We start from the raw sequence: 26,941 nt of genomic DNA on the forward strand, positions 1-26,941 counted from the left end.
TATTACAACTACATTCTGTTTGGGTAATTTTACCAGTTTTCAAGATTAACATTATTTGTGGACTTTTCACATTTGTATGAACAACATTATACATTACTAAAGTACGGAGTACAAAAATTGCTTTTAAAAGATGCGTGAAAATTAATTACTACCTTTTTTCGAAAGTGTTGAGTAGAACTTTTAGATCACATTTGCACTTATTAACTCCCAGCCTCCAACTATTAAAATTGAAAACAACATTTTCCCAAGTTATGGACAATTGTTTGAACAGAACAATTGCCAAAAAAACCCAGCAATTTGAGATGGAGATACTTTTTTTGGAATTCGACATATGTAGGAAGGGAACACTAAGGATTTTCACAGGTTACACAAAGACCAAATCCTATCAAAATCAAAAAAAAGTAAATGTAAATGTGTTTGATGAACGGGTGGATTTGGGGGCTCCAAAAATCTGGGTTGCAATTGCCACCTCTAATTTAGAATTGCCAAAAGCAAGATGTTAAATCCAACTGGAGTGTAAAATTAGACAAGGTATCATCTACCTTAACCTTACCCTCATTGGAAAAATACTGATGCACAGAAATCGCGATCAACCCACTGCATTAAGATTGTATTGGGTGAAATACCATGAAGTTCTCTCAGATTTTTCTTCATCAACGTTAATACCACCACATCGAGGGAAAGAGGGAAGAACAACACTGATTCGTCTCTATTCATGTGCCTCAATATCGGCAACAAATCCATTTCCTGCTAGAAGTTTCCGATTTTCATTTCAGTTGACCATGCAAAATATATAGTAAACCACAAAGAAACTAAGCAGTCCTATTTTTGATTCATCAGATGCATACATTTTCAGGAGGGTCAAGACTCAAGTCTCAGGAGTCTTTCTCTTCTGATTCGACGTTGATGGAGCATTTGTTTGAGCCTGACCAAAAACTGACCTGCATTTTAATGTGTCATAGCCAATACACAAGAGCTACTATCAGAAAAGAATAAACAATCAGAAAAATATTGCCGTCTTCGATAAAGGTATTTTGGGCATACAGAAACCCTTCTGCAACATTCAAGGACCGTTGTATTAAATTGACAACTGTTAAAATAAACAGATGAGCAACTTTTGCTAAAGCACGGACGAGTGATAAAAATATATCCAATCGCTCTCTTTTTTGTCACGTAAGAGATAGTTGACAGCCATAAACCGACGTGAGTCACGTGACAACAAACTTGAAATTCATTATAGTCAAGACTAGCGTGGGCTGTCATGATGCGCAGATTCTTAAGGCTCATGAAAAATCTGAGCATAACGCTCAAACAACATTCGTGAATAGCGTCAATGATTCCACGGCAATAGAGTCAACTTCTCCACAACATTCGTGAAGTATTCAAACATGTTCGTAATACAACATTACATCTTAAAGTTTGAATATCAGTCAAGTTAAAGTCAGCTAAGGAGGAGGATGCAACTCTTGGATGATAATTAAAAAGAAATGAAAACACCTACAATTCAATTTTGTTAGCAAATACCAGCCTACTTTCATACAAGGACATACTAGGCCCACCCCATTTCTGGTGGACAAGAGCATCAAGATGTCAACGCTTCTCCCCTCTTGCTTCTTCCAAATCTAACTCCTATAGGCCCAAAACTAGCACCTCCCCTTTCTCAGACTAAAAAATGCAGAAGAAATTCACTTTGCTGATCAACCACACTTAATATGGACATATAATCTAAAAGAAAGCCAACGCATCTATGTTCTTCACACAATCGCAATACCTCACAACTAGACATTGCACATTCCCACATGATATCGATACCTCAAGGATAAGCAAAAGCTCAAAGAAATATATAACCCCTGTTAACCCCCATGGCAATTTTTAATATATGCAGTGCCACAGCAATAAACTCCTTCCGCAGAGAATGTAAACAGTAGATGCATTCCCCAAAGGTAAGAACACAGGAGCTAAGACAACTCTCAATTCGCAGAGAATGGAAAAAGTAGATGCATTCCCCAAAGGCAAGAAAGAGAGGAACACAGGAGCTAAGGCAAAAGTCTTAATATTAAATACTACACGATGAGAATTAAGCAAGGATGAGAAGTTACTTCAACGACATTTCCCAATTACTACACAGCATATAAAGGAAAAGACTGGACCTAAACACAATTTCACGTCGTCGTCGTCAGATATTGTAATAGGTGAAAGTAAGAGGTGCTCACCCACACGTTGAACAATTCTTGTGATGCTTACAAAATATAGACAGACAAACAGAGCATATGTAGCCCATGTCAATTGTGTTTTTGTGACAAAAGCACCTGCAAATTCCAAAAAGTTCGGTAAAGAAGCAACGAATATATAAATAGAACCATGATGAACAATAAGAGTGCAAGAATAATATGGATTCAAGATTAAAAGACATAAGAACCTGATCGAAGGAAGATAAGAACTATATTTTCAGATGCTGCAAATAGGTTAAAACAGAATAGATAATTCATTCAGGGGACCAAAACACACACACACACACTCAAACTTCAAAGCCTAATGCTAAATGGGAGATGGCCAGGGGAAATAACTAACATTTCCTAGAAAGAAGAGTGTCATCAAAAGGCTGCATTAAAAGGAAGAGGATTTGGCAGCCCCCATGTAATTGGAAGCTCAAGCTGGTATACTGGTAAAAGAAACCTTAAATAGTGCTTATGGAGATAAAGAGGGAGTAAATGGTGTGTAACACCATGCATTGTAATGTTCGTTCATCTTCCTTTCAATTATAAGAAACCAAAATAAAACCATTTCTCTTCTTCTTCTCATTCATCGTTTGCTTAAATTCCAACATGGCTGTTCTAATTAATAGGGAGAATCAGCCCCTCCAACACCATTCCAATAATGAAAGCTACCTTTGATCCTAAAACCCTGATGCTTAAGTCCCTTGCCTCTTCTTTCTTCTTACAAAAAATAGCCTCAAAGCACACCTTTATTTTGGTGATAATCTCAAAGCACGCCTGTCTTTTTTTGCAGAAGTTATCCCCATACCGCTTGTCAGTGTGCCCCACATAGGTTAAGCTCACTCTCCCAGCGTCTACAGTTCAAACAGTGAAGACCTGACGGCCAACCACTCGGATGTCCATGTCTCAATGGTGGTGGTGTCGCCGATGGGAATTGGGCAAGGCTTGCCACATGGAAGGCATACACAACTAACCACAATATCGATCTCTCTCTCTTGCTCTCTTAGATCTTCAATCATTGAAAAAGTACAAAAGATGGAGAAGGCAAAGTTTCTTACAATAATTCAGGTGGAGATTGATCTATCGTCAATGGACAAATAACCTTAATTTTTGGTCCTGTCCATAACATCAATGTATTAACTGTGGTTGTAGATGGTGCGCCACAGTGGGGTTTGGTTGATCGATTTGAGTCGAAGATAGTAAAAGTGATGACGGGGATCCATGTCAGCAGCAGTGTTCGTGGGGCCTATCTGATTACATCCGACTAACGATTAATCGCCGATTACTATTCCCTCTGTTTGGATTTAATTGTCCCTAGTTCTATTTTAACCGGCTAAAAAACGGGTTATATCTTTGAATCCGTAATGAATTTCATATCGAATATGGATCTTGTTTGATAGATCTCGATTAGTTCTATAATACAATGTTTTCGAAATCACGTAAAACATTATAAATTGAAAGATATAATCGATTGAAAAATGACATGAACTCAAAAAAAGAACTATTAAATCCAGACGGAGGGAGTAATTAATATGCACCGTTTAATCGCTCAAAAGTGGCCAACCGCCCGACTAGTGCCTAGCGACTTTTAGAACATTGGTCAGCAGTTAAGAGAAATCTGACTGAGAAGGAGAGAAATAGAGGAAAAAGAAAGGTGCTGGTGATGACAATGATGGGGACCAGCTGAGATTCAAATACGGAAATTAAAAAGTTGTGGAGGTGGTTGTACTGAAACATGGTGGAAGATAGCTTGCTTTGATGATACAGTTGCCATGATTTTCGAGATGTTGTGGGTCTTCATTAGACGGGGAGAGAGAGGGTGAAGGTGGCAACATTGGTTGGCGATAGTTAGAGCTAACGAGCCGAGTCGAGCTTTGGACTTCTCAGGCTCAGCTCGCCAGAAATCAGGTCAGCTCGAGCTCGAATCGAGCCAGAAAAATGAAGCACAAGCTTGGCTTGTGTTCAATCGCCTCAGCTCGAGCTCAGCTCGCTGAAACTCAAAGGTCATGCGAGAGACCAGTGGAAGGAACTTGGCTGGGAGCTTTAAATAAATAGGAGCCTCTGTATACAACTTTGTTGAAGGCAAGTGATGTGGGACTGGCGTAGAACCTTTCATTTGCTTTGGAGTACTTGTTTTTTGTCCCACATCAGGAAAGAAGAGCCTCATCAGTCATCCAATTTGCTATATACCCTTCCTACTTCCTTATCCCAAAATCTGAAATGTGTTTGCCCCTAGAGGCGACACGTGGCAGCAGCTATGTATATATTTATCTACATAAAAGTATATACATGTAATATACATAGGCTTGGCTCGCTAGCTCATCCGAGCCGAGCTAGTGGTAGCTCGGGCTCGGCTCGTTTTTCAAAGGAGCTAAAAAGTTTGGCTCGAGCTCGTTCATTTATTGACCGAGTCAAGCTTGAACGAGCTCTTTTCAAGCCAAGCTTTGAGCCGCTCGCGAGCTGCTCGGCTCATTTGCAGCCCTAGCGATAGTACTTTTACGTATCTTATATGCAGATATACGTGCACATATGAAAGCAGAGAAGGGTGGATACCTAATTGCCACTTTGGCACAACCTAACCCTTTCAATATTGGACTGATTTCAGGCAGTTGGGATTTATCGAACCTCACTGTTATAGTCTGGAACCCAAATTAAGTGAATTCTCATTTGAGTTAAAGTATATAATCAAGATAGTAAGAACTAATTGTCCAACTCTATGCACTAGAAAAGACATGTAAAGAAAAAGTCTTATTCTAGAATATCTATCATCAAAAGAAATGAAGGTTTTGAGATTTAGTAGAGCTAAAAATTTTTAAGAAAAAAATTCTAATGAAAAGTATACATTTAACATCATTTTCTTTACTCAGTGAATTCCAAGTTATATAATTCAAACCTGCAATGTCTCCGATAGGTGCCCAAGTGGTCAACTCTGTGTGTCCACCCAAGTGACCAAAGCATGTCTGGTTCCAGTAAAATAAAAACTCATTGGGCATGCTTGGACAATTGTCCACCATGATTGGGGAGTGTTTGCCAAGCATCGGTGTCCAACACCAACGCAGCACCTCCTTAGAGGTTTAAGTGTTTCCAAGCTCACTCCACTAATGGTTTAAACCTAAGCGAAGTTCCCTTGCCCATTTTGCAAAAGGTTCTGGTTCCACAAGTCTTTTGCCCAAAACCTTAATGGAGGTAGGTGAAATTTACTGATTATGGAAAAATCCAGGGCCCAACCATAAAGGCTTAAGAAGAACAAACAAATTAGCTAATGGAAGAAGCCTCTAAAACTACTTTTCTTGCTTTTCACAGAGAATATCAAGTGTGGACATAAATGAATAAAGAACTAACAATTAGCAAGAGCAAACTTGACTGCTAGAATGAAGCAATAAAGACAGAAGTGCAACCATGGGGAGAATCAGCATAACAGAAAATTGAAATCATTACTTACGAGGCACGGAAATCCACCCCCACAGGCTTAGGAAGTTGTAAAAAGTTCCTAGAATACAAATCACTCGCGAATACTGTCTGCAGGGTACAACAATCTCTAATTGGCATGAACAGTGATAAATCCAGGATATCACACAGAATCATGATATATTTGCCATGAACAGACCAAAGAATTACACAGAGAACAAGAACTGAAAGTTAACATTTCCCACTTCTCTATGATAACAATGGACTATTTTATAGTGAAAAATGGAAAAACCATCTGAAATTACATACAGAAGCAAGACATTTAAGTTTCACGTGAAACCCATGGAGCACTAAGGATGAGATGAAAAGATAACATGTCTGCATGTCGTCATTAGAGCAGGATGCATAAAGAAGATAATGCAGATGCCAATGCAACTTGTGAAAGTTTAAATTACTTCAATGTGGAATCAGAAAATCAATGACAAATTAAATTTGGGACAAAATAAAGAAAAAACTCAAACATGCAAACAATCAAACGCCAAACCATCTTCAACAACATTCCAACATAATGTGTTCACCCTCAAAATCATACACCCAACAAAGTACTCTTTACACATGACACTTGGATACAAAATTTTGTAGAATCCATCAAGGAGCTTATTTACCACAGTGATTTCAGACCAAACGGTCCAAACCAAACCAAACCGAGCCTTAAGTCCCAATCACTTGGGGTCGGCTACATGAATCATTTTCCTCCATTGAGCTCTGTCAAGAGCCATTTGTTCACACAAACCTACTATACTCATATCGTTGCGTACCAGAGCATCTAATGTCAATTTAGGTCTACCCCTCCCCGTAGCATTGCAACCCAAAGCTATCCTATCTGCTCTATTAACTACTGCATCTCCTGGTCTACGGTAGACATGCACAAACCATCTTAGCCTATTTTCCCTCAACTTTTCTTCTATGGATGTTACACCTACCATCTCACAAACCGTTTCATTTCTAATCCTGTCTCTTCTAGTCTTACCACACATCCACATCAACATTCTCATTTCTGCTACACTCATCTTGTTCACCTGTTGTTTCTTAATAGGCCAACATTCTGTCCCGTAAAGCATCGCTGGTCTAATGGCAGTTCCATAGAATTTTCCCTTCAATTTTATGGGTACCCTCTTGTCACATAGTACACCAGTAGCGCTCCTCCACTTGAGCCACCTCACTTGAATCCTATGGGTCACATCATCGGCAATCTCTCCATCTCTACCAAACGGTCCAAACTAATGAAATTCAAGTGTTTAGACAACTGATTTTTCCTTGTCTAGTTTTGTTAAGCTTCTCCTCTTCTCTATCCAGCTATTTCAGCATGCTACAATATCCATCAAATTCATTTCACCTAGTTGTATGTACATGCATCTGACTCTCCACTTGACAGGCCAAGCCAACACTGAAGGGAATGTGGCTGGAAGGCTAGGACTGAGAATGATATCAGAAGGCAGCATAAGAATATGAAGTCAAATGGCAGAAAAGGGCATGTGTTGCATGTACTTGAATGAAGGAGAGTTATTCACGCAACCATTTATTCACTGTCTGGTTGCGAGGGAGCTTTGGGCTACGGTTCTTGTAGGGTGGGACGTGTTGTGGGTTTCTCTATGTTCGGTGGTAGAGCTCATTCATTAAGGGTTCGGGCGTAGAGTGGGAAGATGAAGGACAGAAGCTCTGGATTTTGATCTCACTTTGCTTGATGTGGCTTATTTGGAGAGAGCAAAATAGTAGATATTTTGGGGCCTATGGTTAGGCTTAAGAGTCTTTTTCTTTCTAGTTTGCAAAATAGGGAGCCAAGGGACTATCATTCTACCCTTGACCAATTTGTTGATAGGATATGTATTTTTGAAGTACAAAGTGCAGTATAGTGGGCTATAGAGGTTTTTCGGTAATAGACTTTTAGCTTTTCAATGAATAGGACTTTTTTTGTCCTTGGCCTTCTTTTGTAAAAGGGTGGCATCCCCTTGATGCCTTCTAAAAGGGCAACCCCAGTGCACGAGGCTCCCGACATTGCGGGGTTTGGGAAAGGGTTGATGTACGCAGCCTTACCCTGCAAGCAGAGAGGCTGTGTCCGCGACTCAAACCCGTGACCTCCAGGCCACAATGGAGCAACTTTACCTATTGCACTTCTCTACAAATATATTGATTGTCAAAAAAATTATAGAAAAGGCCACGCAATGAAAGGAAAGCACTCAACCCCAACTTATAAAGACTGTCATGGCCCATAAAATACACTTTGCAGAATCGCAAATATGAGGAACTGAGTGCATGCAGCTCAAGTGCCAACTGTCAATATCATATCTGACGGTAAAAAAGACAACACTGAGGCACTTTCATATGGCACTGTTGAGTTTTAAAACCTACCGAGAGATACTGAAAGAGGCCATCCAGTTGTTGGGGCTTCAGATACACACCGCCAGTTATGTAAGAAGCCTGTTGCACAAATATGCAAACACTATCGATTACTAAATCAAGAAGAGCTCTTCTCAATGATTGAATAATTTGGCCAGAGGAATTATGCTACCTGCTGCAGGAAAGCAGAATGTTGTGCCCCCAGTAAGCAAGAATCTATGGGCACCTATACAACACAAAGCAAACTGAACATACTTAGGCATGTTTCAGAACCATTGACATGACCACATAAATCTCAGGAATAAGCCACAAATACTTGCAAGTTAATTATTTTGTTGGGTTTGATAGGATGTGCATTATCGGACAGCCATCAACTCCTCATGAACTGCTGAGTATTAATGGTAGTACTAGCAATTTCAAGAACCTAAACAAACTATAAGCCCATGTATGGAAATTAGATGAATATGACACCCAAATACCCCCATCCGAGTCCATTACGCAGAGGTAGGAACTTAGTCACATAATCCGCATGTGTGAGAGCGAGCGTGAAAGCAACTTCCAAAAACATCCCAACCTACCATAATCCGCGAGAGCAAGGATTGAGAGTAGGAGCAAAAGGTCCTACTAAAGGACTATGTGACTTAAGGTAGGAACCATAGTAGCCTACAGACCGACAAAAAGAAAACTATAGAGACAATTCTAGCTATTTGAATTCTCCTAATAGAGTTTTTTGTTGGTGCTACATAGGAAAAGGAAAACCCTTAACTCATAAGAGGTGTTACAATCAAATGCTAAGTACCGGCACTAACCGAAACACTCACTAAAAAATTATAAACAAACAAGAGTCTTCTACTCAACTAAAAACTACTTGATAGGAGAAAAACTAACAAACCAAGGAAGAAAATATCTCAAATCTGCTTAAAAGAATACCATCGACCGCTGAGCTGAGAATATTGCATTCATGATTGCAACATATCTGTGAAAAGGAAAACCTGTCAGAGTACAATAAGCAAGAAAAAAAAAATTGTCAACGCTACAGAAGATCTTTAAAACCTACTGTTCAGGTCCATCAGGGGATCCATGCAAACACAATATCTGCCACCATATCAGTAATTTCATTAGATTATACATTCATCTGAAGTCAAAGAGTAACATCAATGACATTGACAATGACTAAAGCCTCAAAAACTAATTACCAAGAGAGAGGATTTGAAAACAACGCTAACTCAATATTAACATTGGGTTTTGCTGCAAGTAGAACCCACACAAATTATTTGCGACGAGCTATATTATTATCTATTCCAACATTAAGATGCTTTCTATAACGATGTAGAAATGCAAAAATATGTTATTCAATTCACTGTCAGAAACTTCAAACCTCGACCCTTATGTAGCAAATTTGCATCTTAATAAGACATGCAAATAAGTGGGTGTTCTTCACGACTTTGAAAGTTGTCAAGGTCAATGGCGTATACTCGTGCACATGTGCATTTTTCAATCCGTATTGCCATAGATTGTGCACATTTTGACTGTGACTTTGTGAAATACCATACAAAGAAAATCCACTTGAAAACCATAACATATATATGATGGTCCACATCAAATTCCCCATCAAGAAGACAATTAGAGATTGATGGGCCAAACAATACAAGTAACTTCAGTTCACCTTACTTGTTCAAACTACAAATAATAGTATAAACAGTCAGTTGATTCAATCAAACATAAATGTCAGTCAGCACACTTGTCCAACTATGCATATAGCCATTAACACTTACTCGAGGCTGGGGATGATGTGGCCCTGAACGAAACACCCGCTGTATATCTATATCATGAAATTAAATCAAACAATTATGTTGTACCAAAGGTAAAAAACCAAAAGCCAAACAACACAGTTAAGGATACAACAAAGGGCCATTGACAAAGACCCAGATAGAAGTGATGACCCAATCCCATCAACAGAGTCTTCCTTGCCCAATTGCTCATCTTTAACCACAAACTCCACCAACTTCTGCAACAAACTTTCTGCCCTCTGATTAGGCAGGGCCCCCGCTGCTGCCGAATCGTAGACATAGTCACAGGTGTTGATGCCAGTGGCAATCACCACAACTTGGTTGAGTTGGTTCAGAAGGAGAACTGAGTTCAAGAATGCGACGACCTGCATATAACTGTGAAGATGAGAATTGTGATGAATATGCTCATTGGGTTTCTTTTCAAGAAATAGGGAATTAGGGTTTCAGAGTTACATGTGAGAGAAATTTGGAGAACGAGAGAGAGGTGGTGTTTGCTGCGCTCCAGAAGAAAGGGTTTGTGTCGATTAAGACCATGAGAAGACTAACATCATCTGCAATTACAAAAACAAAATCTAAAAAACAAGTTGCTTTATACATGTGTATTTATCTATTTCCATTTGCAAACCCCATAAGTTTAAGATAGGTGAAGACCTGTGGAAAGCTTCGGTTGGACTGGTGTCATACTTGCTTTCTGGTTTTCACTACGATCTGCGTTTGGAGATAGGGAGGTGTTAGTTATTTTGAGGAAATTGAGAGATTCTCACATAGGCCGAAATTCAAATTCATGTCCCAATCGGGTTAATTCGGATTCCCGGGTTCTTCTTGGGCTGGTGGGTGATTTCACCGCCAGGTATATTGAAAATCCTCCAGTTCCAAAAACCAATGAAGCATTTGGTAGAAAGAGAGAGATTAGTGGACTGGAATTACCAAACATTTATTCACAAACTATGATATAATTCAAGTCAAGGAATAACCCAGGGTTAACGGAACACTTTCTCAGGCTTAGAATCTGGGTTCGGGTTTCATCCACTTCTTCCCCAAACAGACTATGTGCTAATGCTCTTGCACTACCCACAAACAATTTCTTCTCGATCATTTTATAGATGAACTGGTTTGATCATTTTATCATGCCCGATTGTTTAAGTTGTTTACAGTTTTTCCTTCTTCAAGAAAACCTATGAGCCTGTGCCAAAGTACACCTTCCATTTTATCACACAAAGAAAAGCCACTCCTTTTGCATTGCCCTCGAAGTTAAATTGCTTTCATCCGGTCCAATCCCACGATTACTTGGATTCTTTTCTTCAGTGAGAAGTACTAGTAAGTAATAAAAAAATCAATCAAAAACTTCCCATGAAATTAGCTTACAATAACGGTAACCCTAACAAAACAAGAATATCATAAACCACACACTCTATTGTATATCATAATCCAAGTACAGCATTCAAATGAAACACTTAATAAGCACATAATTCATCACATGAAAAGAGTTTATGAGCGAAGTACTTAAGAAAAGAAAATGAAGTCCAAAACATTTTAGAACCCATGAGTTGCACTTAATTACCTTGGGGCCACCGGAGGTTTGCCCACTACAGGACCCCAGAATTATTATCGATGTGCGCGCAAGCTGCCCGGACATCCGGTTATTAAAAAAAAACTTCACTTAATTTAGATTTCAGAATGTGAAACCAATCAAAGCTTATAGAGACAAAAAAAAAAATGGAGTGACCAATGAATCCGGTACCCTAGAGAAGCTTATAGAGCAAAAGAAAGCAAGAGTTCCATAGAGAGGCTTACTGGCGATAGGGTCAAAGAGAGGAATGAACTACCGTGTTGTTGAGCGGCGGCTTAGCGGACCACGGCGGCGACGGGAGACGGTGCTCCGGCGAGAATTACAGTAGAGAGTCAAGGACAGGACAAAGAGGATCTGAGTGAGTAAAACGGCACCGGACCTTTTTTCTTCTTTACGGAATTTTAATAAGGGTTTCAGCGTTTATATATTGGTGCAAATAAACATTCAAAACTTTGACAAAAATTGGTGCAAATAGTAATTTTTTGAACAGGGTGCAAATAGTAATTGATGGAGTGTAATTTTGTTCACGATCCTTAACATCTCGTTTGGATGGAATGATTTCAAGAGAAAAAGAAAAGAAATTAAGGGGAAAGGGACTCTCTCTCATATTTGGATGACTTGAAAGGGGAGAAACGGTGGGAGAGGGTGAGAGATCGTGGGAGACCAGAACCCTTTAAAGAGCCCAGTTTCTTTCTCACCAAAATTGGTGAGATTCCGTGAGAAAGGAAGAGTGGAGCAGATTGTGCCAATTTTACCCTCCCCTCGCCGCTTCCGCCACACCACTACTTTGTGTCCTCAACCCACCATCACCGCTACAACCCACCCCCTCAAAAAGTTAAGGCTCTGTTTGGAACCATGGAAAGGAAAATAAAATAAAATAAAAGAGAAGAAAAATAGAAGAAAAAATTTACTACTCCATTCACTATACTTAAAATTCTTATTTTCTTCACTATTTCTCTTCCAATCAAACAATGGAATGGAATTTTTTTTAATTTTCCTTTCCTTTCCATGGTTCCAAACAGTTAAAGTTCGACCTGGAAATGAAGGAAATCGTGACAGACCAGTGAAAGGAGGGGGAAGAAGAACTCACTTGGGGAATGGAGGCAAAACTCAAGAGCAAATCCAATTGAGGGTCTCTCAATTTGAACTCTTCCTCAATTTATTTGCAGAGGAGACCAAAAACCCGTCCACCATAGAAGAAACAGGAGGGGGTCGCTCTGGTCACGGTGGTCTTCATAGTAGGGCTGCACAAAGGCCGCACAAAAAGCCGATGAACTGCGAAATCAGTCCGGACCAAATCGATCCGTACATTTTAAATTTTGTCCGTAGATTAATGGTCTAGACACAGATTCAAAAATTAAAAAACCGTAAGATACAGATTAAGATTGAATTTTCATTTGAACCATGAATTATCCGAACCAATCCATGAGATATTTAAAAATATATAATATATATGTAATATATAGTATCAGTCCCCTTCAGGTAAGGGCACCCTTACCTAATTAAGGTAAGGGCTTCCCTTTTTCTCTCTTTTCCCGATCGAATTTCGATGATCCGAGCCGCTCAATGTGTTCAAAACGTGATTTTAAGGGTACCCGCGAGAAATCAGCAAAAAAAAATATTAGGAAGGGCTTCATTCGAACAGTTTTTATTTGAACCGTTCGATAAAAAACAAACAAAAACTGCTCGGATAAAGCCCTTCCCGGTCATTTTTTTTGCCGATTTCTAGCGAGTACCCTTAAAATCACGTTCTAAACACATTGAGCGGCTCGGATCATCGAAATTCGATCGGAAAATGGGAGGTCCTTACCTTAACAAGGCAAGGGCGCTCTTACCTGATTGAATCTGTATATAGTAAATAATTATAATTTTACACCTATTTCTATAAATTATTGGTAACTATTTGACAATATGGTATATCAATATAAACTATCAAAACTAAGAAGGGTAAAGTGAAATTTTTATAGAGGGGGGAAAGCCAAAGCCGTATACTCAATCTTTTGCTGGAACTGTTGTTGTGTAATTCAGGCCTATGGCTGGAATTGTCTGTGATATTTTTTTTTTTATTAAATGAAGTAGTTTGCTGGAACACATGTTAGTTGACTGGAAAGTGGGAAGAACTGAATTACACGGAAAAAAAAATTGAATCGGGTCACAAACTAAATTGGGTTAGTGATTAGAATCATATACTTGGTTGTTGGTTGATGCAATCCGTGAACAAAACTGGGATGAAACCGTGAGATTTTTGGTCCGGACACGGATTTCATTTTCAAAAAATTGCGACTCGCAGATTAAGATTGGATTCACAGAAATCCGATCCGATCCGAATCGTGGGCAGCAGCCCTACTTTGTAATACTTGTACAGTTGGAACCCTAACTTTTTAAGGCTTGAAAGGTTAGATTGGTAAAGATACACATTACCCTCTTTTTTTTCTTCTCACTTATATTTTGTCCATTTAAATGAGATGGTGGAAAATCACACTCCTTTCTTTTCCTTTCTCACTAATAAGAAAAACCACACCGCTATCTTTTCTTTTCTCACCTGGTAGCTAAAGGGGGTGTAAAAGAGGGTGTACGTCCAATCAATAGGAGGGTAACTTGACAGGCAGTTTTGGCTAAATAATCCTCGAAAATTATTTTTTGTCTTTATTCAATATTTTTTGCGTTTGTTACTTTTGCAATAATTTTTCTTTTATTCAATATTTTTTACATTTGTTACTTTTGCAATAATTTTTCTTTAATTATTGGTTCGTCCATACAAGGGAATGTAAAAGGTAAAAAATTTCTAAATTCTAAAGTACAATATTTTGAATAAAGATGAAAAAAAAATCAAAAAATCATAATGTTTAGGATTTTATTTTCTTTACTCAAAAAAGTTAGTTTTGAACATAATTTTTTTACTTTTTAGATTTCTCTCATTAAACGAGCCAATAATTCTCAAAAAAATGATGCAAAATCAACGAATACAAAAAAAAAAAAAATTGAATGAAAACAAAAAAAAATCCTAAAAGATTATTTAGCCAAAATAGGCGTAAGAGCATCTTCAACCCATCTCTCACCCTTTCTCCATTTTGGAGACTTAATAATATATATTTTATTCACAAAGTAATTTTTGAGAATCAACAACTCTAACCCAATTCTCCATTTTTCACATTCAAAATTGTAACGACCCGAATTTTCGACCCGAATTTTTTTTTGTAGTAATAATAATAGCATTAATATTATTAGGTCTTAATTTTTTCTTTTTGCATATATATATATATACACACACATGCTTGCACCGGCATGCATGCATCTCTCCTGTCCCACTCCCTCTCCTGCAATGTCTCTCTCTCTCTTCCATCTCCCATAGCTCACTCACTCACTCTCTCTCTTAACCCCCAAGAAAACCATGTTCATCCCCCTTGCGCGAAACGGAAAAATCCTTCATACCCTAGAAAATCCGAAATTCAATTTATCTTTATCCACCTCATGTTTCCTCTATGACTTCGAACCTGTCCTTAATTTGTCCATTCCAAGGTCAACGAACCCAACCTCCATAAATACAATCTTATTCAACCTCTCCCAAATTCACCTATATAAACCCCTCTTCACTACCATACGAGAGCACTACAACACTCCCCACACTCCACCAGTTCGGATAGAAGAAAGAAACGGAAGAAAAACGAGCTCCAATCCATGGAGTTTTAGAGAGAAAAAATGAGAGAGAGAAAAGTGGATTTTGTACTTAGACCCAACCGAGATCCAATTCAATCATCCCGATCACTTCCTACAACCCAGAGTATCCCCAAACAAGCTTCAATTCAACCCCAAGGTTCCCCAATTATCAAACCCGAGGTCATCTTCTCCAACTTCAATTTTTCGGTTTCGGATTCAATTCGACCAACCCAAGGTAGTATAATCTTATCCAACCTCCTCTCTAAGTATATTTATGTATTTTTAGGCCTAAAACATAGCCCCATGTGACCTCATGCATCGAAATCGTGGAGAAAACCAAAAAAAAAATCAAATCTGCCATCGACCCATGCGGTCACAACCTGCTGGCAGCAAGAACCAGTTCTGAGTTTGCGGTGAGCTACTCCACCGCAAGGTTGACCTGGTCCAACCCTGCGGCCAGGACCCTAGACACAAACTTCCGTCGGTTTTTGATAAAAACGGTTCGAAACCATTTTGCGACCTTCCAAACCCAATTTTTTTCACCCAAACTATTTTTCTTAGACTCCTCGTACCTCAAAGATCACATCTTTTCAAAATCGTATTTTTTTATTTAATTACCTATTATGAATTATTCGTTAGTTATTTTTTTAAGGTTTACCACGAAAAATCTTTGCGACCTCATAAGCCATGTCATTAATGCTTGAATAATTTTTTTTTTAGGCTTCTTACATTCCTAAAATGAAACATTGTTAATCTCAACATGTTTTACTTATTAAACTATTTATTATCATTATTTTACATTCGGCAATTTTCGGTAATATCTTTATTTAAAAAATCTCGCGACCCTCCGGACCCAATTTTTGATGCTTGAACATGTCGCGTAGGGTCATAGGACTCCTTTTAAAGGTCATGCTACTTCATTTAATATTATTATCTATTTTTTGTATTTATTATGGTTATTAATCTATCTAATTCTTAAAGAAAACTAGTATAAGCCTAGGCTTACTAATTTTTGACCAAAATTATTATTTTCCTTCTTAATAATTAGATAAAAGTTTCTTGCTTAATTATTAACTTCTTGGCCATACAAGATTAAGGGCAACGACCCATTCATAAAAAAAGTTGTGTGATCACATTGCTTGTTATTTATTTTAATTATTATTTGATTAATTGTGTATTGCATCGATACTTGATTTGAATGCTAGATTGGACCCTAGAGACATGGGGTGGTATGCGAATAGAATTCACCTAGATGATGCTAGGTAATGGATAAATTGGAAAGTTTTATTTTTAGATTGCTTGCAGTCGGGATTTTGAGATGTGATGAGTTGGATGTGATGATTTGAATCTGACAAAGTAAGTCCAATAATAAATAGTTGGATGTGATGATTTGAAACTGGCAAAGCAAGTTCAGTGATGAATTGAAACTAACGGGAGTCCAGTAATGATTGTGAAGTGGTGCATAAGATAAGCGAACCCCTAGTTATGAATCGTGCATGATAAACTTTTCTTTTGTTGTAATGAGAGAGATACACACTAGGTACATAACTTAGGTGCAATCCGCGACAGCAAAAGAAAGTAATCTCATGGGACAGGGCATGACTAGCGGTTGGGGGAAAAGATCTCGCGGTTGAGATCTTAGATCACACGTCAGGTAATGGATAATAATGAATCGGTTTATGTACTATTTCTGTTTTACTATCCTACTTTGATATTATATTGTTTGCTTAATTGCTAGCTGTAAAGTAAGAGGGGTAGTTGGGTTGGATTTTTTTACTAGGTGATTTATCACTCACGGATACATCTGTATCCTGGCAAATCGGTTGCTTCGGCGATCAATTTGCCAGCGGATACAGGATTCAATGGTGGAGCAGTTTTGAGATAGGAGTAAAACCAGGAGCGTAGATCGAGTATGCTTGAAATCCATATCAAGCCTAGAGTCAGCTCTGAAGTTAATGTATTTTGATTCAGTATATCTATCTTGGGATTGTAATGATTAAACCTCTATTTTGGGTAAATTATGCTTGATTAGCAAAATTTTCTTTAAAAAGTTATTTTATATTGCTCCCAAAATTCCTTAAAAAATCGGGATGTTACAAAAACTCCCCTCAATTCTTCCTCCATTTATTATTTGATTTTTTTTTCCCTTCCTTTCATTAGATGCATGTTTTTTTTCTCCCTTCCTTTCATTAGATGCATGTTTTTTTTCTCATTTCAACTCCTTGTGAGTTCAAATGGTTTGAATTTACATGACGTCATTTCAAAATGCATTTACATATATTAGACTCATTTTGAAGGTATTATTATTATCTTTCCAATAATACCAATTTTTTTCAAAAAATGATGCGTAATATAAAAGTTATATGTAATTGACGAAATTCTAGCAAATAAATAAATAAAATATTAGTGAATGGGAAAAATGAAGATGGGTCTCCATTTAAGAGGAGACCCTCAAAATATGGAGAATAAGAATTGAGTCTCCATTTTGGAGAACCCAAATAGAGATGGATTGGAGGACATGCATTCTCCAAAATGGAGTTTTAGTGCTCAAATGGAGATGGGGTTGGAGTTGCTCTAAAGCATCTGTTTTCGCTTTACTCATCAATCATGATGCTGCTATTATTACAGAATTAAGGGTTTCTTATACTAATCATTAGTCAATAAGAACTCAATAATATGGAAGTGAATGGTCAAGTGAATCTGATCAAAACAAAAGAATGGTTAAGTGAATACGAAGAAGACGTACGTAAAGTGATGATCAACAATCCCTATTAAGGTTTCTCCTCTCCTTTGTACTAATATATTGATAGCGTTTAGTTCCCGGCCATAATTAATCGAGGTGTGTGAAAAGTTGGCCGGACAATTTAGTTATAAAAAAATATCAATTGCTGTTTTTGGGCCGGGATGAAAAAAGGAAAACAGGAAAGGAGATAACACATGTGGTTTTGAAAGCATGATTTTGGGTATATCTAGATATCATCTGGCATTAAGTTCTACTTCATACTATCTTTATTCTCCACACCTCATTTAACTTTTATTTTTTCTCTATCAAAATTGGGGTCTACTAATGATGATATATCTAAGGTAACGGTTGATTTGTCCAGAGTCTAGACTGTGTCTGATGTCTCAGTCCCAGCGTGACTAATCTTCCTCTCAGACCCGCTATTGATCATAACTTTGATAAGCTATTGCCTCACCAACTAGCTAATCAACATACATGAGGCCCTTGTATAGGTCATTGAAATTGTAGGGATGGCCGCGCCGGGCCGTCTCCGGCCACCGGACGGTCGATCCGAGCCATCCAAAAATTCTATAAAAAAAAAAAAACGAGGCGGCCTGCGCTGGAATCAACAGCATCCGAGGTGTGTAAGGTGTTTGGATCAAGCACCTTACACTGCTACACACCTCGGATGTTATTGATTCCCGTAGGCCCCCTTGTTTTTTTTTTTAGAGAATTTTTGGACGGCTCGGATCGGCCGTCCGGTGGACAGAGACGGTCCGTCGCGGCCGTCCCTACGATTTTGGAACCGACCCGTCGATATCAATAGTGCTACTCGGCCAAAAAGGCTGCATGATCGATGATAGAAAGTTGGCAACTAAAACGTAATTGATGTTGGCCTGAAACCGGGTCGGGTCGAACACGACGTGTATGTTACCATTGGATATGGACCTTCACTTTAGTCTCTCTACGCCAATAGCTAGTACAGTACAAGATAAAAATTGTTTTAAGTAAAAACTTTTAAGACCCAAGGCCAAGGGTGGCTTAAAAGGTCTTCAAACTTTGGGAATTTGCTGCTTCTTGAGGTTTCAAATTTGATTTTTTCCTCCAGCAATTCTCGGGGACACTTTACCCTCATGCGTAGTAGTTGTGTGAAATGACTGTAGGAGGTGCTGTCGAAACTAATCCGATGTGCAATAGCCGGTTGGATTTTGGATTTAAAGAGGCAAGGGATACAAAGGGACCAAAGCAAAACAAACCGCTTATCATTGGCCCTGTCCTTATTATTGAACGGAGAAGTTTATGGTACAACACCAAAAAAAAATTGGTTACAATGATTTTGGTTACCAAAGGGTACGTAATTAAAACACGCACACAAAAAAAAAAAAGAAAAGTGCAGCTAATATCAACAAAAAGCTAGTCCAAAAAATACGTAACTCGTATGAATAAATGCGTTACAAACGTGCAGAATATATACATATCATACAGCAATTAATCATATGACTATCATGCACAACAAATATGCATATTTTCCTCCAAAATTATGGATTAGAAAGGAACGATTAATAGCTTGGGAGGTGGAAAGAGGAAAAACCGTTCACAAGAGGGCATTAATGTGGGAAAAGCAAAGGTGAGCCATCCCACGTTCTTTGAGCTACTACAAATTAGCTTATATAAACAATCTACTTTTACTTGTACAAATTATTTTACTAATGGCTTCTTCATTTCTCTCCTTGCCTTCCCTACTACTATTTCTCTTCTTAACAATCACATCTCTTCTCGTTCACTCTTCATCTTCTAAACCACCCCGGCCGGTCCATCTTCCTCGAACCGACCAGGTAGGATTCCAAGTCGGCTTAACTCGGGTCGACCATGGCCGGAACCTCACCAAATTCCAACTCGTCGAACGATCCGTCCGCCGCGGAAAACTCAGGCTGGAGAGGCTCGCTGAATTGGCAACCACCACCGGCCCTGGCAAGGGCGTCCGGGCCCCGGTCTTTCCCGGGGACGGCGAGTTCCTCATGAATTTCACGGTCGGATCTCAGGCCGTGCCGGTTTCCGCTATCATGGACACAGGCAGCGACCTCATATGGACGCAGTGCATGCCATGCACCAAGTGCTTCCACCAACCCACGCCGGTTTTTGATCCGGTAAAGTCGTCTTCGTTGCGCAATATTTCGTGCACTAGCGAGTTGTGCGAGGACCCGACTGTATTCAAGTGCGACCATGGCTGCAAGTACTTGTATATTTATGGAGACGAATCCTCCACTCGAGGATACATGGCTAAAGACACATTTATTTTCAGGGACTCGGCGTCCATACATAATGTAGTATTTGGGTGTGGAGTGAACAATCAGGGATTAGGGTTGGCCGAGGGATCAGGACTAGTGGGACTCGGACGTGGATCGCTGTCGCTTGTGTCACAGCTACATATCGACAAGTTTTCGTATTGCTTAACCTCAATGGAGGAGGACAAAACAAGCCAAGTTTTATTTGGAGCACTAGCTGAACTAAACTGCAGTGCTACTAGTGGCAAAACCCGTAGCACCACGCCCATGGTACAAAACCCTTTCCAACCATCATTATACTATGTGTCGTTAAAAGGGATCACCGTCGGGAAAACCCGAGTTCGTGTACCGAAATCGATGCTGAAGCCGAACAACAAAGACGGGAGTGGCGGAATGATCCTCGACTCTGGAACCACCCTAACGTACTTAGACGAGGACGTTTTCGGCGCGCTAAAGAAGGAGTTCACGTCACAGATGAAACTCGGGGTTTCCAAACCGCCCGGCGCCACTGGGCTCGATCTGTGCTTCGACTTGCCGACCACCACAGATGTGTCTCAAGTTGCGATTCCGAAGTTGAAGCTTCATTTCGAGGGGTCGGATTTGGAGCTTCCGGCGGAGAATTATATGATATTGGATACGCAGGACGGAGGCGGCGGAGTGGTGTGCTTGGCAATGGCAGCATCGAGTAGTGGGTTGTCCATAATTGGGAACATCGCGCAGCAGAATTTGTTGGTCCTGCATGATCTTGAGAAGGAGACTGTGTCCTTTACTCGCACTCAATGTGACCAATTGTAGGTTTAATTATATGAGATCTTAGAGGGTCTCTTTGAATGAAATGAAAATAAAGATCACTTCGGCTATGGAAGTGTGGCCTAATTTCACTCTTATAGATCTTTTTATTACTTATTAGTTATTACACAATCACATATTCAAGTGGCAAGATGTGATCTACCCCCTCTCGGATATTCCGTTAAATATTACTCATAGGTCACTCTGTATTTTTTTCCTTTAGATAAGTAAAATGTTTAGGCCAGCTTACACAAGTCTTACACGAGTCTCAAGTAATCCTATGGGCCCAACTCCACTGTTCATTTGCCGGGATCCCAATTAAAACCGGAGCAAAGAGGTTTTGAATCTAAAATCTCAAGTTCAAAACCTCTCAGGTGTTATTAACTTCTTTGGAATCAGTCCATACGAAATTTTGCTCCGGCTTTAATTGGGTTCTCCGAAAGTGGACAATGGAATTGAGCCCAAAATTAATCGAGGTACGTTTAAGATTACCCAAACACCCATTGTAAAACAATTACTACTCCAACAAATACTAGAAAAACAAGGAACAATGATGGCATGCAGAGACCTGCTTTTTAAATGGATTTTACACAGTAGTCAAGTACTCCAATTGCCTGGCAAGGGAACAAAAGAAAAAAGTGCAAAGCTAGAGCGTAGCATCGCCCAGTTTAGAATCCAATGCAGATTTCATACCATTTCCTTTTCCAACTCCCATTACTGTTACCAAATTATACTGAACTCAAAGCTTTCAATTTCTCAATAAATGCAAAGAGCTTAAAAAGAAATTAACTCATAGTACCTTGTGAATACACCCACACAAGACGTCTGGAAAGGCGGTATCGTGCCAGAATGAAACAAGAAAATCAAATTAACAAGCTGTTATTGGAGACTAATTGGTAAGTGGAAAAAAGGACCTTCAAAAGAAATGATTCGCGATCAAAAAGCAACAGAATGAAGGCACAAAGGTTCAATACCTGCAACTCGGGTAGTTCTCAAAACCATTGCAATTACGTAGCCAATTTTCCAGAGTACCAAATAGGAAACACATGAATATATTACAGAATGGGGAACTGCCATGATTCATGGCACAAGGCAAGGCAATTGAATGGAGCATTATGCTAGACCAATCAAAGAAACATAAAACTAAAACAGAAGCCCGGATGGTTGCATCCCTCCAACAGTTCACTGACAGGAAACAATAGATAAGGTAAAACAAAATGTCAGTCCTGGTGCACAGGAAGCAACCATAAGATGCAAACAAAAAGACTCCAACCTAAGCATGTGGCAAAAGCTACAACGACAATGACCGCATGGAACCAAAAATCAAACCTACAACAACTGCAATTGGGAAACTGGCTAGTGGATGGACCAAGGGTGCAGCACTAGAGAGACCTCCACCAGGGGCATTTGTTGGAGGAAGTCCCAGGACTGAGCCAGATGAAGGCACGGTGGAAGTTGGAGTGGTGGTCGGAGCACCGCCTGCCTCAGAAGGTCCAGGTGCAGGAGAAAATGATGTATACGTGGGCACCGAATCAGGTGGTGCTATCAGTGGAGGAAATTGCTGGATACCTGCATCCATTTTAGTAATCCGATGGAACAAGTTACGGGATGGAACAAGTTACGGAACTTCAACAACAAAAAAAAAGGTGAGGACACACTCATTAATGCTAGACATGAATATGTTGTCTAGCTTATGTATGATCATAAAAACCAGCAGCCAGACACATATTCAGTATCCAAATGCAAACGCAATACCAAACCAAGCCTTGAGTCCTAATAAAAAATGCAGATGCAATAAGAAGAGAAAATTATGTCCAAAACAAACCATATAAGAGAGTAGAATGTCAAAATGAAAATAGAGTGAACTATGAAAATGCTGTACACATGATACCCATAATAATGGACTAGTCCCCCCAACACACAATGTGTTAGCAAGCATAACAAAAGAAAACAAATGTAACTCCACATATTGGGATTTGATGTATCTAGTTTAAGCAAATAACTATTTTCCAGTGAAAATCTAACAAAATCACATGGATTCTTTCACCTTTTTCATGTTCTTTCAAATGCCTAGTAAATGAGTTAAGAATATGATTTCAACAAGATTTACCGGGGCAACGAGGTTGAAGAGATGTTGACAACCTGTATACAATAAGGGAAATTGTAATTCAACCATTAGAACTCCATTGAAATTTTCATTCTAGGAATGGAAGTGTTGCAAGAACAAGATGCTTACGTAGTGAGAATGGTTCCATTGGCATAGCCATCATAACTACAAGAAGTAACATTGCAGCCGGCACTACTCTGCTGCCATGTTACGTTTCCAAGCATGAGATTGCTGTTACTGCATTGCATGCTAGAACAAGATACAGCCAATGACGACGGCATGCAGTATAAACTGCACAGAACCAATAATAGTCAATTACTGAAAAATACCATCTTCAAGTAGAACCAAATGCATCTCAAAAGAATAAACCTAAAGAAAGAAAATCTCTTGCACGATGTTACAAGGAAGAAAGAGTAAATTACTTTCGACTTCCTTGAGCACAACTGCATTCCACGCAGTGACTTGCAGTGATAGCATAGCTTCCATTTGGCACATTCAGACCATAATCCGAGGCATATTGTGGAAAACTAGACGCACAAGCTGTAATGCACCATGGCCAACCATTGTCCATAAGAAAAAAAATCATATACCATGAATTAACAGATTCCGAAACTAAGAACACTTACTGAGAACACTTACGAAACAAAGAACACTAACTGATATGTTACTTTCTAAGAAAATAAAATCACGTCTAACAGGAACTCTCTACAATCAACACAATCGCAGATTTGGAAATGAAATAGTGATAAACAAACCCCATAACAAAAATACAAGTATCATGATCATGAATCAACAAGGTTAAAACCAAAATTAGCAGCAGCATCACTAGCATGCTCCTTTCCAAGATACAAGTATATTCCAAGTGGGTGTTCCCTGAATCAGGAACACTACAGGAAATCGAACAAAATCACATAAAAGCTAACAAAAGAAATGGCCTATATTGTAGTCGACCTCCAACATTACAACACCACTGCCCTTAACGAGGCTCCTATAATTCTAGATAACCCATGATATGCAACAAAATCCCAAACTCATACACAAATTCTACTCGCAAGAAAGAAGCTGTAAATTGCCAGGTCAAACAAAATTGCACGAAATCTAACAAAAGCAGTGGAATAAAAAATTAGTAGTTCAACTTCAATATTATAACGCCTCTGTCCCTAAACAAGGCTTCAACTATAATTCAAGAAAATCCCTGAGATGCAACCAGACCCGAACTAATACACGAATTCTACTTACAAAAAGGAGATGCAAATTACCCGGTCCAACAAAATTGCACGAAATCTAACAAAAGCAATGGGGAAGATTGTAATTCAACTTCAATACTACAACACCGCTGTCCCTAAACAAAGCTTCTATAAAATTCAAGAAAACCAATGAAATGCAACTAAGGTACTAAACCCAAACTAATTCACGAATTCTACATACAAAAAAAAGGAGCTGTTTAAATTACCAGATCGAACAACTGCACGAAACCTAACAAAAGCAATGGCATAGATCGTAAATCAACTCCTATACAACCACCCTCTGTCCCTAAACAAAGCTTCGACGAACAATTCAAGAAAATCCAAGAAAACCTACGAGATGCAACCAAAACCCAAACTAATACAAAATGCATGAAATCTAACAAAAGCAATGGCATAGATTGTAACACCTCCACCCTAAACAAGGCTTCTATAATTCAAGAAAACCCATGAGATGCAACCAGAACCAAACTAATACACAAATTCTACTTACAAAAAAGGAGCTGCAAATTACCAGATCAAACAACATTTCACAAAACCCACCGCCTCTGTCCCTAAACAACTTCAACACAACACCACCTCTGTCCCTAAACAAAGCTTCTACAAACAACTCAAGAAAATCCAAGAAAACCCACGAAAAAGCTGTTTGAATTACCAGACAAGGGTATTGCAAGTATATCCCCGGCATTAATCGCGGGTCCCCCCAGCGCATTGACATCCATGAGATCACTAACGGTGGTTGAGTAACTCGCGGCAATGCCACTCAAACTATCAGCCTCCTGCACCACATAAGACATGTACACAGCAGGCAAAGAGTTATCAGTCCCATTGAAACAAACACAGGGCAATGGCACCACAAGGGTCTGCCCCACGTCAAGAGCCGAAGGGTCCGAAATCGAGTTGGCATCTTTAAGCTGGTCAGCGGACACGAGGCCGCTGTACACCGCACTGGCTATGGAGGAGAGGGTGTCGGAGGGGCGGGTGGTGTATTTGGTGGAGACAGATTTTCGAATGCCGTCGACACAGGAGCAGGTTATGGGGATTTTGAGGAAGAGGGAGGGGGGGAGGATGTGGTTCTCGACGTCTGGGTAGGAGATGTCGATCGAGTTGGCGGTGAGGAGGGAGATAGGGTCGATCTGGAAGAGGGAGGAGACCTGGGAGACCTTGAGGGAGGTGGGAAGGGTGTAGCCGAGGAGGGCGGTGCAGGTGTTGGTGGTTGAGCAGGGCTCGATGGTGGATTTGGAGGCTGAGAAACCCACATTGGTGAGGAGAATGGAGAGGGTGAATGCAGTGAGGAGGTGGAGGGCCATTTGGGAAGCGTTAGAGAGAGAGAGAGAGAGGACTGTGGGTGGAAAGAAGACGGTTTTTTTTTTTAAATATTTTTTGGTCTGGAAATGAGCTGGGTTTTGGGGGGTTTAGGGCATAGAGAAAGAGGGATCTGTGAAATGGGTTTTTAGTGTTTCAGAGAGAGAGATAGAGAGAGGAATTTTTCTATTCTTGGACTGGTAGTCAACTGGGATTTTTTGGGCTTTGGTTTCCTGAGGGTCTTTGGACAAGCGAGAGAGAGAGAGACAGAGAGAGAGAGAGAGAGAGGGCTCAAGAATTCATTGGGTTTTTCGCAAAATGCACCAAAGCAGAGTTCTTTTTCTTTTTCTTTTTCTTTTTGCGATTAGGTTGGTTTTTAGGGGGATTTCAGGGTTTGATTTCCTTCCATTTGTTTCTTGGTCAGAGAGAGAGAGAGAGGCGGTTGAGACAGAGCAGGGGAAAGGGAAGATTTGGTGAGTGAATGGGCAGCTAAAACGGAAGGGAAGGGACAAAGATACTACTGCTGGAATGGTGAGAGAGAGAGAGAGAGAGAGAGAGAGAGGAGAGAGAGTGTCGTTGAGAGTGTGATCAGCTCAGGCACTGGTCCGATGCTTCGGTCAGGGGTCCAGGCCACACTTTGCTTTTGTCTGAAAAATGATTCCGACGACGAAGTCGAACGACGACGTATTTAAAAAGAACACAATATACATGTTCTGACATGTCTATCTGTCGAATACTCCTACTTTGGGACAGTTTAGTCATTTCAAACTTCTTTGAGTCAAGCTTGGGAAGTGAAAGATTCCTATCATTCATATCCCTCCTGCGATTCATTGCTTCATTGAACCATTCATTCATAGCTGCACGGAACGAATCAAATGAACAAGGATTTGGGGGCGCCCCGCCCTACCGCGTGTAATGCGATCTGGCTGTTTATTTCAGTATGGACGGTTTAGATTTGATTTGAATTCTTATAGATCTGTATTGTCCGTTTGCTCGGATTAAGTTTCGAGCTGTCCATTTCCGAAATGAACAGCCGAATCGACTGTACTACACGTTATAGGGCGAGGGTGCCCTACAGCATATCCCCAGGTCCCATGAACAGATCGAGTTATTTTTCTTGTAACGAATACGTTTCGTTCAAGTGGATACTAATCTAATTTCAAGCATTACCAACATGCTTGTCGAGACTTATAAAATAGATGACGAGAATTATCAAAATGAGATTGGGTAGGTTCTACTTTGTGTCGCACAGAAAATTATCATGTGAGAAAGATCTTGATTCATGAGATTATGGGTAAAAGTCTTCTCAAAAACAAGTTGAGTTGATACCCTATTTGATTGGTTGCAAAGTTGAGGTCAAACAAATATAAATTCTTCCAACATTTGATAAAAACATAACTTTACTATTAATATACAAGTAACTAAAAATATAAGTTTCATATTCATCTTCT

General features: G+C 39.5%; 3 protein-coding genes across 12 annotated transcripts; 1 reads left to right on the forward strand and 2 right to left on the reverse strand.

Moving 5' to 3' along the window:
• Positions 1-276: 276 nt before the first annotated feature.
• Positions 277-12,319, reverse strand: LOC131307555 (general transcription and DNA repair factor IIH subunit TFB4). 10 transcript variants are annotated; one of them, XM_058334118.1, is made up of 13 exons: positions 11,606-12,319; positions 10,463-10,519; positions 10,265-10,362; positions 9,924-10,176; positions 9,797-9,843; positions 9,079-9,116; positions 8,952-8,997; positions 8,194-8,247; positions 8,034-8,102; positions 5,659-5,735; positions 2,214-2,309; positions 849-941; positions 277-747 (listed from the first exon to the last, which is right to left on the reverse strand). In XM_058334118.1, the coding sequence occupies exons 2-12, from the start codon at positions 10,491-10,493 to the stop codon at positions 869-871; spliced, it is 882 nt and encodes a 293-aa protein (XP_058190101.1). In that variant the 5' UTR covers positions 10,494-10,519; positions 11,606-12,319; the 3' UTR covers positions 277-747; positions 849-868. The 10 variants fall into 10 exon arrangements, with proteins under 10 accessions (XP_058190101.1, XP_058190099.1, XP_058190098.1 ...); XM_058334116.1 differs by having other exon boundaries at positions 11,638-12,175; XM_058334115.1 differs by having other exon boundaries at positions 10,265-10,383; positions 11,638-12,175.
• A 7,127-nt stretch (positions 12,320-19,446) lies between these two features.
• Positions 19,447-20,921, forward strand: LOC131307556 (aspartic proteinase nepenthesin-1-like). Its single transcript, XM_058334124.1, has one exon. It carries the CDS (start codon positions 19,470-19,472, stop codon positions 20,838-20,840), a length of 1,371 nt encoding a protein of 456 aa, XP_058190107.1. The 5' UTR covers positions 19,447-19,469; the 3' UTR covers positions 20,841-20,921.
• An 899-nt stretch (positions 20,922-21,820) lies between these two features.
• On the reverse strand, positions 21,821-26,159 carry LOC131307557 (lysM domain-containing GPI-anchored protein 1). The gene is made up of 5 exons (XM_058334125.1): positions 24,841-26,159; positions 23,364-23,481; positions 23,071-23,232; positions 22,945-22,976; positions 21,821-22,403 (listed from the first exon to the last, which is right to left on the reverse strand). Exons 1-5 carry the CDS (start codon positions 25,493-25,495, stop codon positions 22,126-22,128), a joined length of 1,245 nt encoding a protein of 414 aa, XP_058190108.1. The 5' UTR covers positions 25,496-26,159; the 3' UTR covers positions 21,821-22,125.
• Positions 26,160-26,941: the final 782 nt, after the last annotated feature.

This window comes from Rhododendron vialii, chromosome 11a, assembly GCF_030253575.1.
Source record: "Rhododendron vialii isolate Sample 1 chromosome 11a, ASM3025357v1".
Lineage (NCBI taxonomy): Eukaryota > Viridiplantae > Streptophyta > Magnoliopsida > Ericales > Ericaceae > Rhododendron > Rhododendron vialii.

Coding starts and splice junctions, on each gene's coding strand:
- LOC131307555 (XM_058334115.1), bottom strand. CDS start 10,493: ATGACACCAGTCCAACCGAAGCTTTCCACAG. Junction 8,998..9,078: donor TCCCCTGATGGACCTGAACA/GTAGGTTTTAAA, acceptor TCCTTTTCACAG/ATATGTTGCAATCATGAATG. Junction 8,248..8,951: donor TCTCAGCTCAGCGGTCGATG/GTATTCTTTTAA, acceptor TGTGTTGTATAG/GTGCCCATAGATTCTTGCTT.
- LOC131307556 (XM_058334124.1), top strand. CDS start 19,470: ATGGCTTCTTCATTTCTCTCCTTGCCTTCCCTACTACTATTTCTCTTC.
- LOC131307557 (XM_058334125.1), bottom strand. CDS start 25,495: ATGGCCCTCCACCTCCTCACTGCATTCACCCTCTCCATTCTCCTCACC. Junction 23,482..24,840: donor ACTTGCAATACCCTTGTCTG/GTAATTCAAACA, acceptor GGTGCATTACAG/CTTGTGCGTCTAGTTTTCCA. Junction 22,404..22,944: donor TCTTCAACCTCGTTGCCCCG/GTAAATCTTGTT, acceptor AAATGGATGCAG/GTATCCAGCAATTTCCTCCA.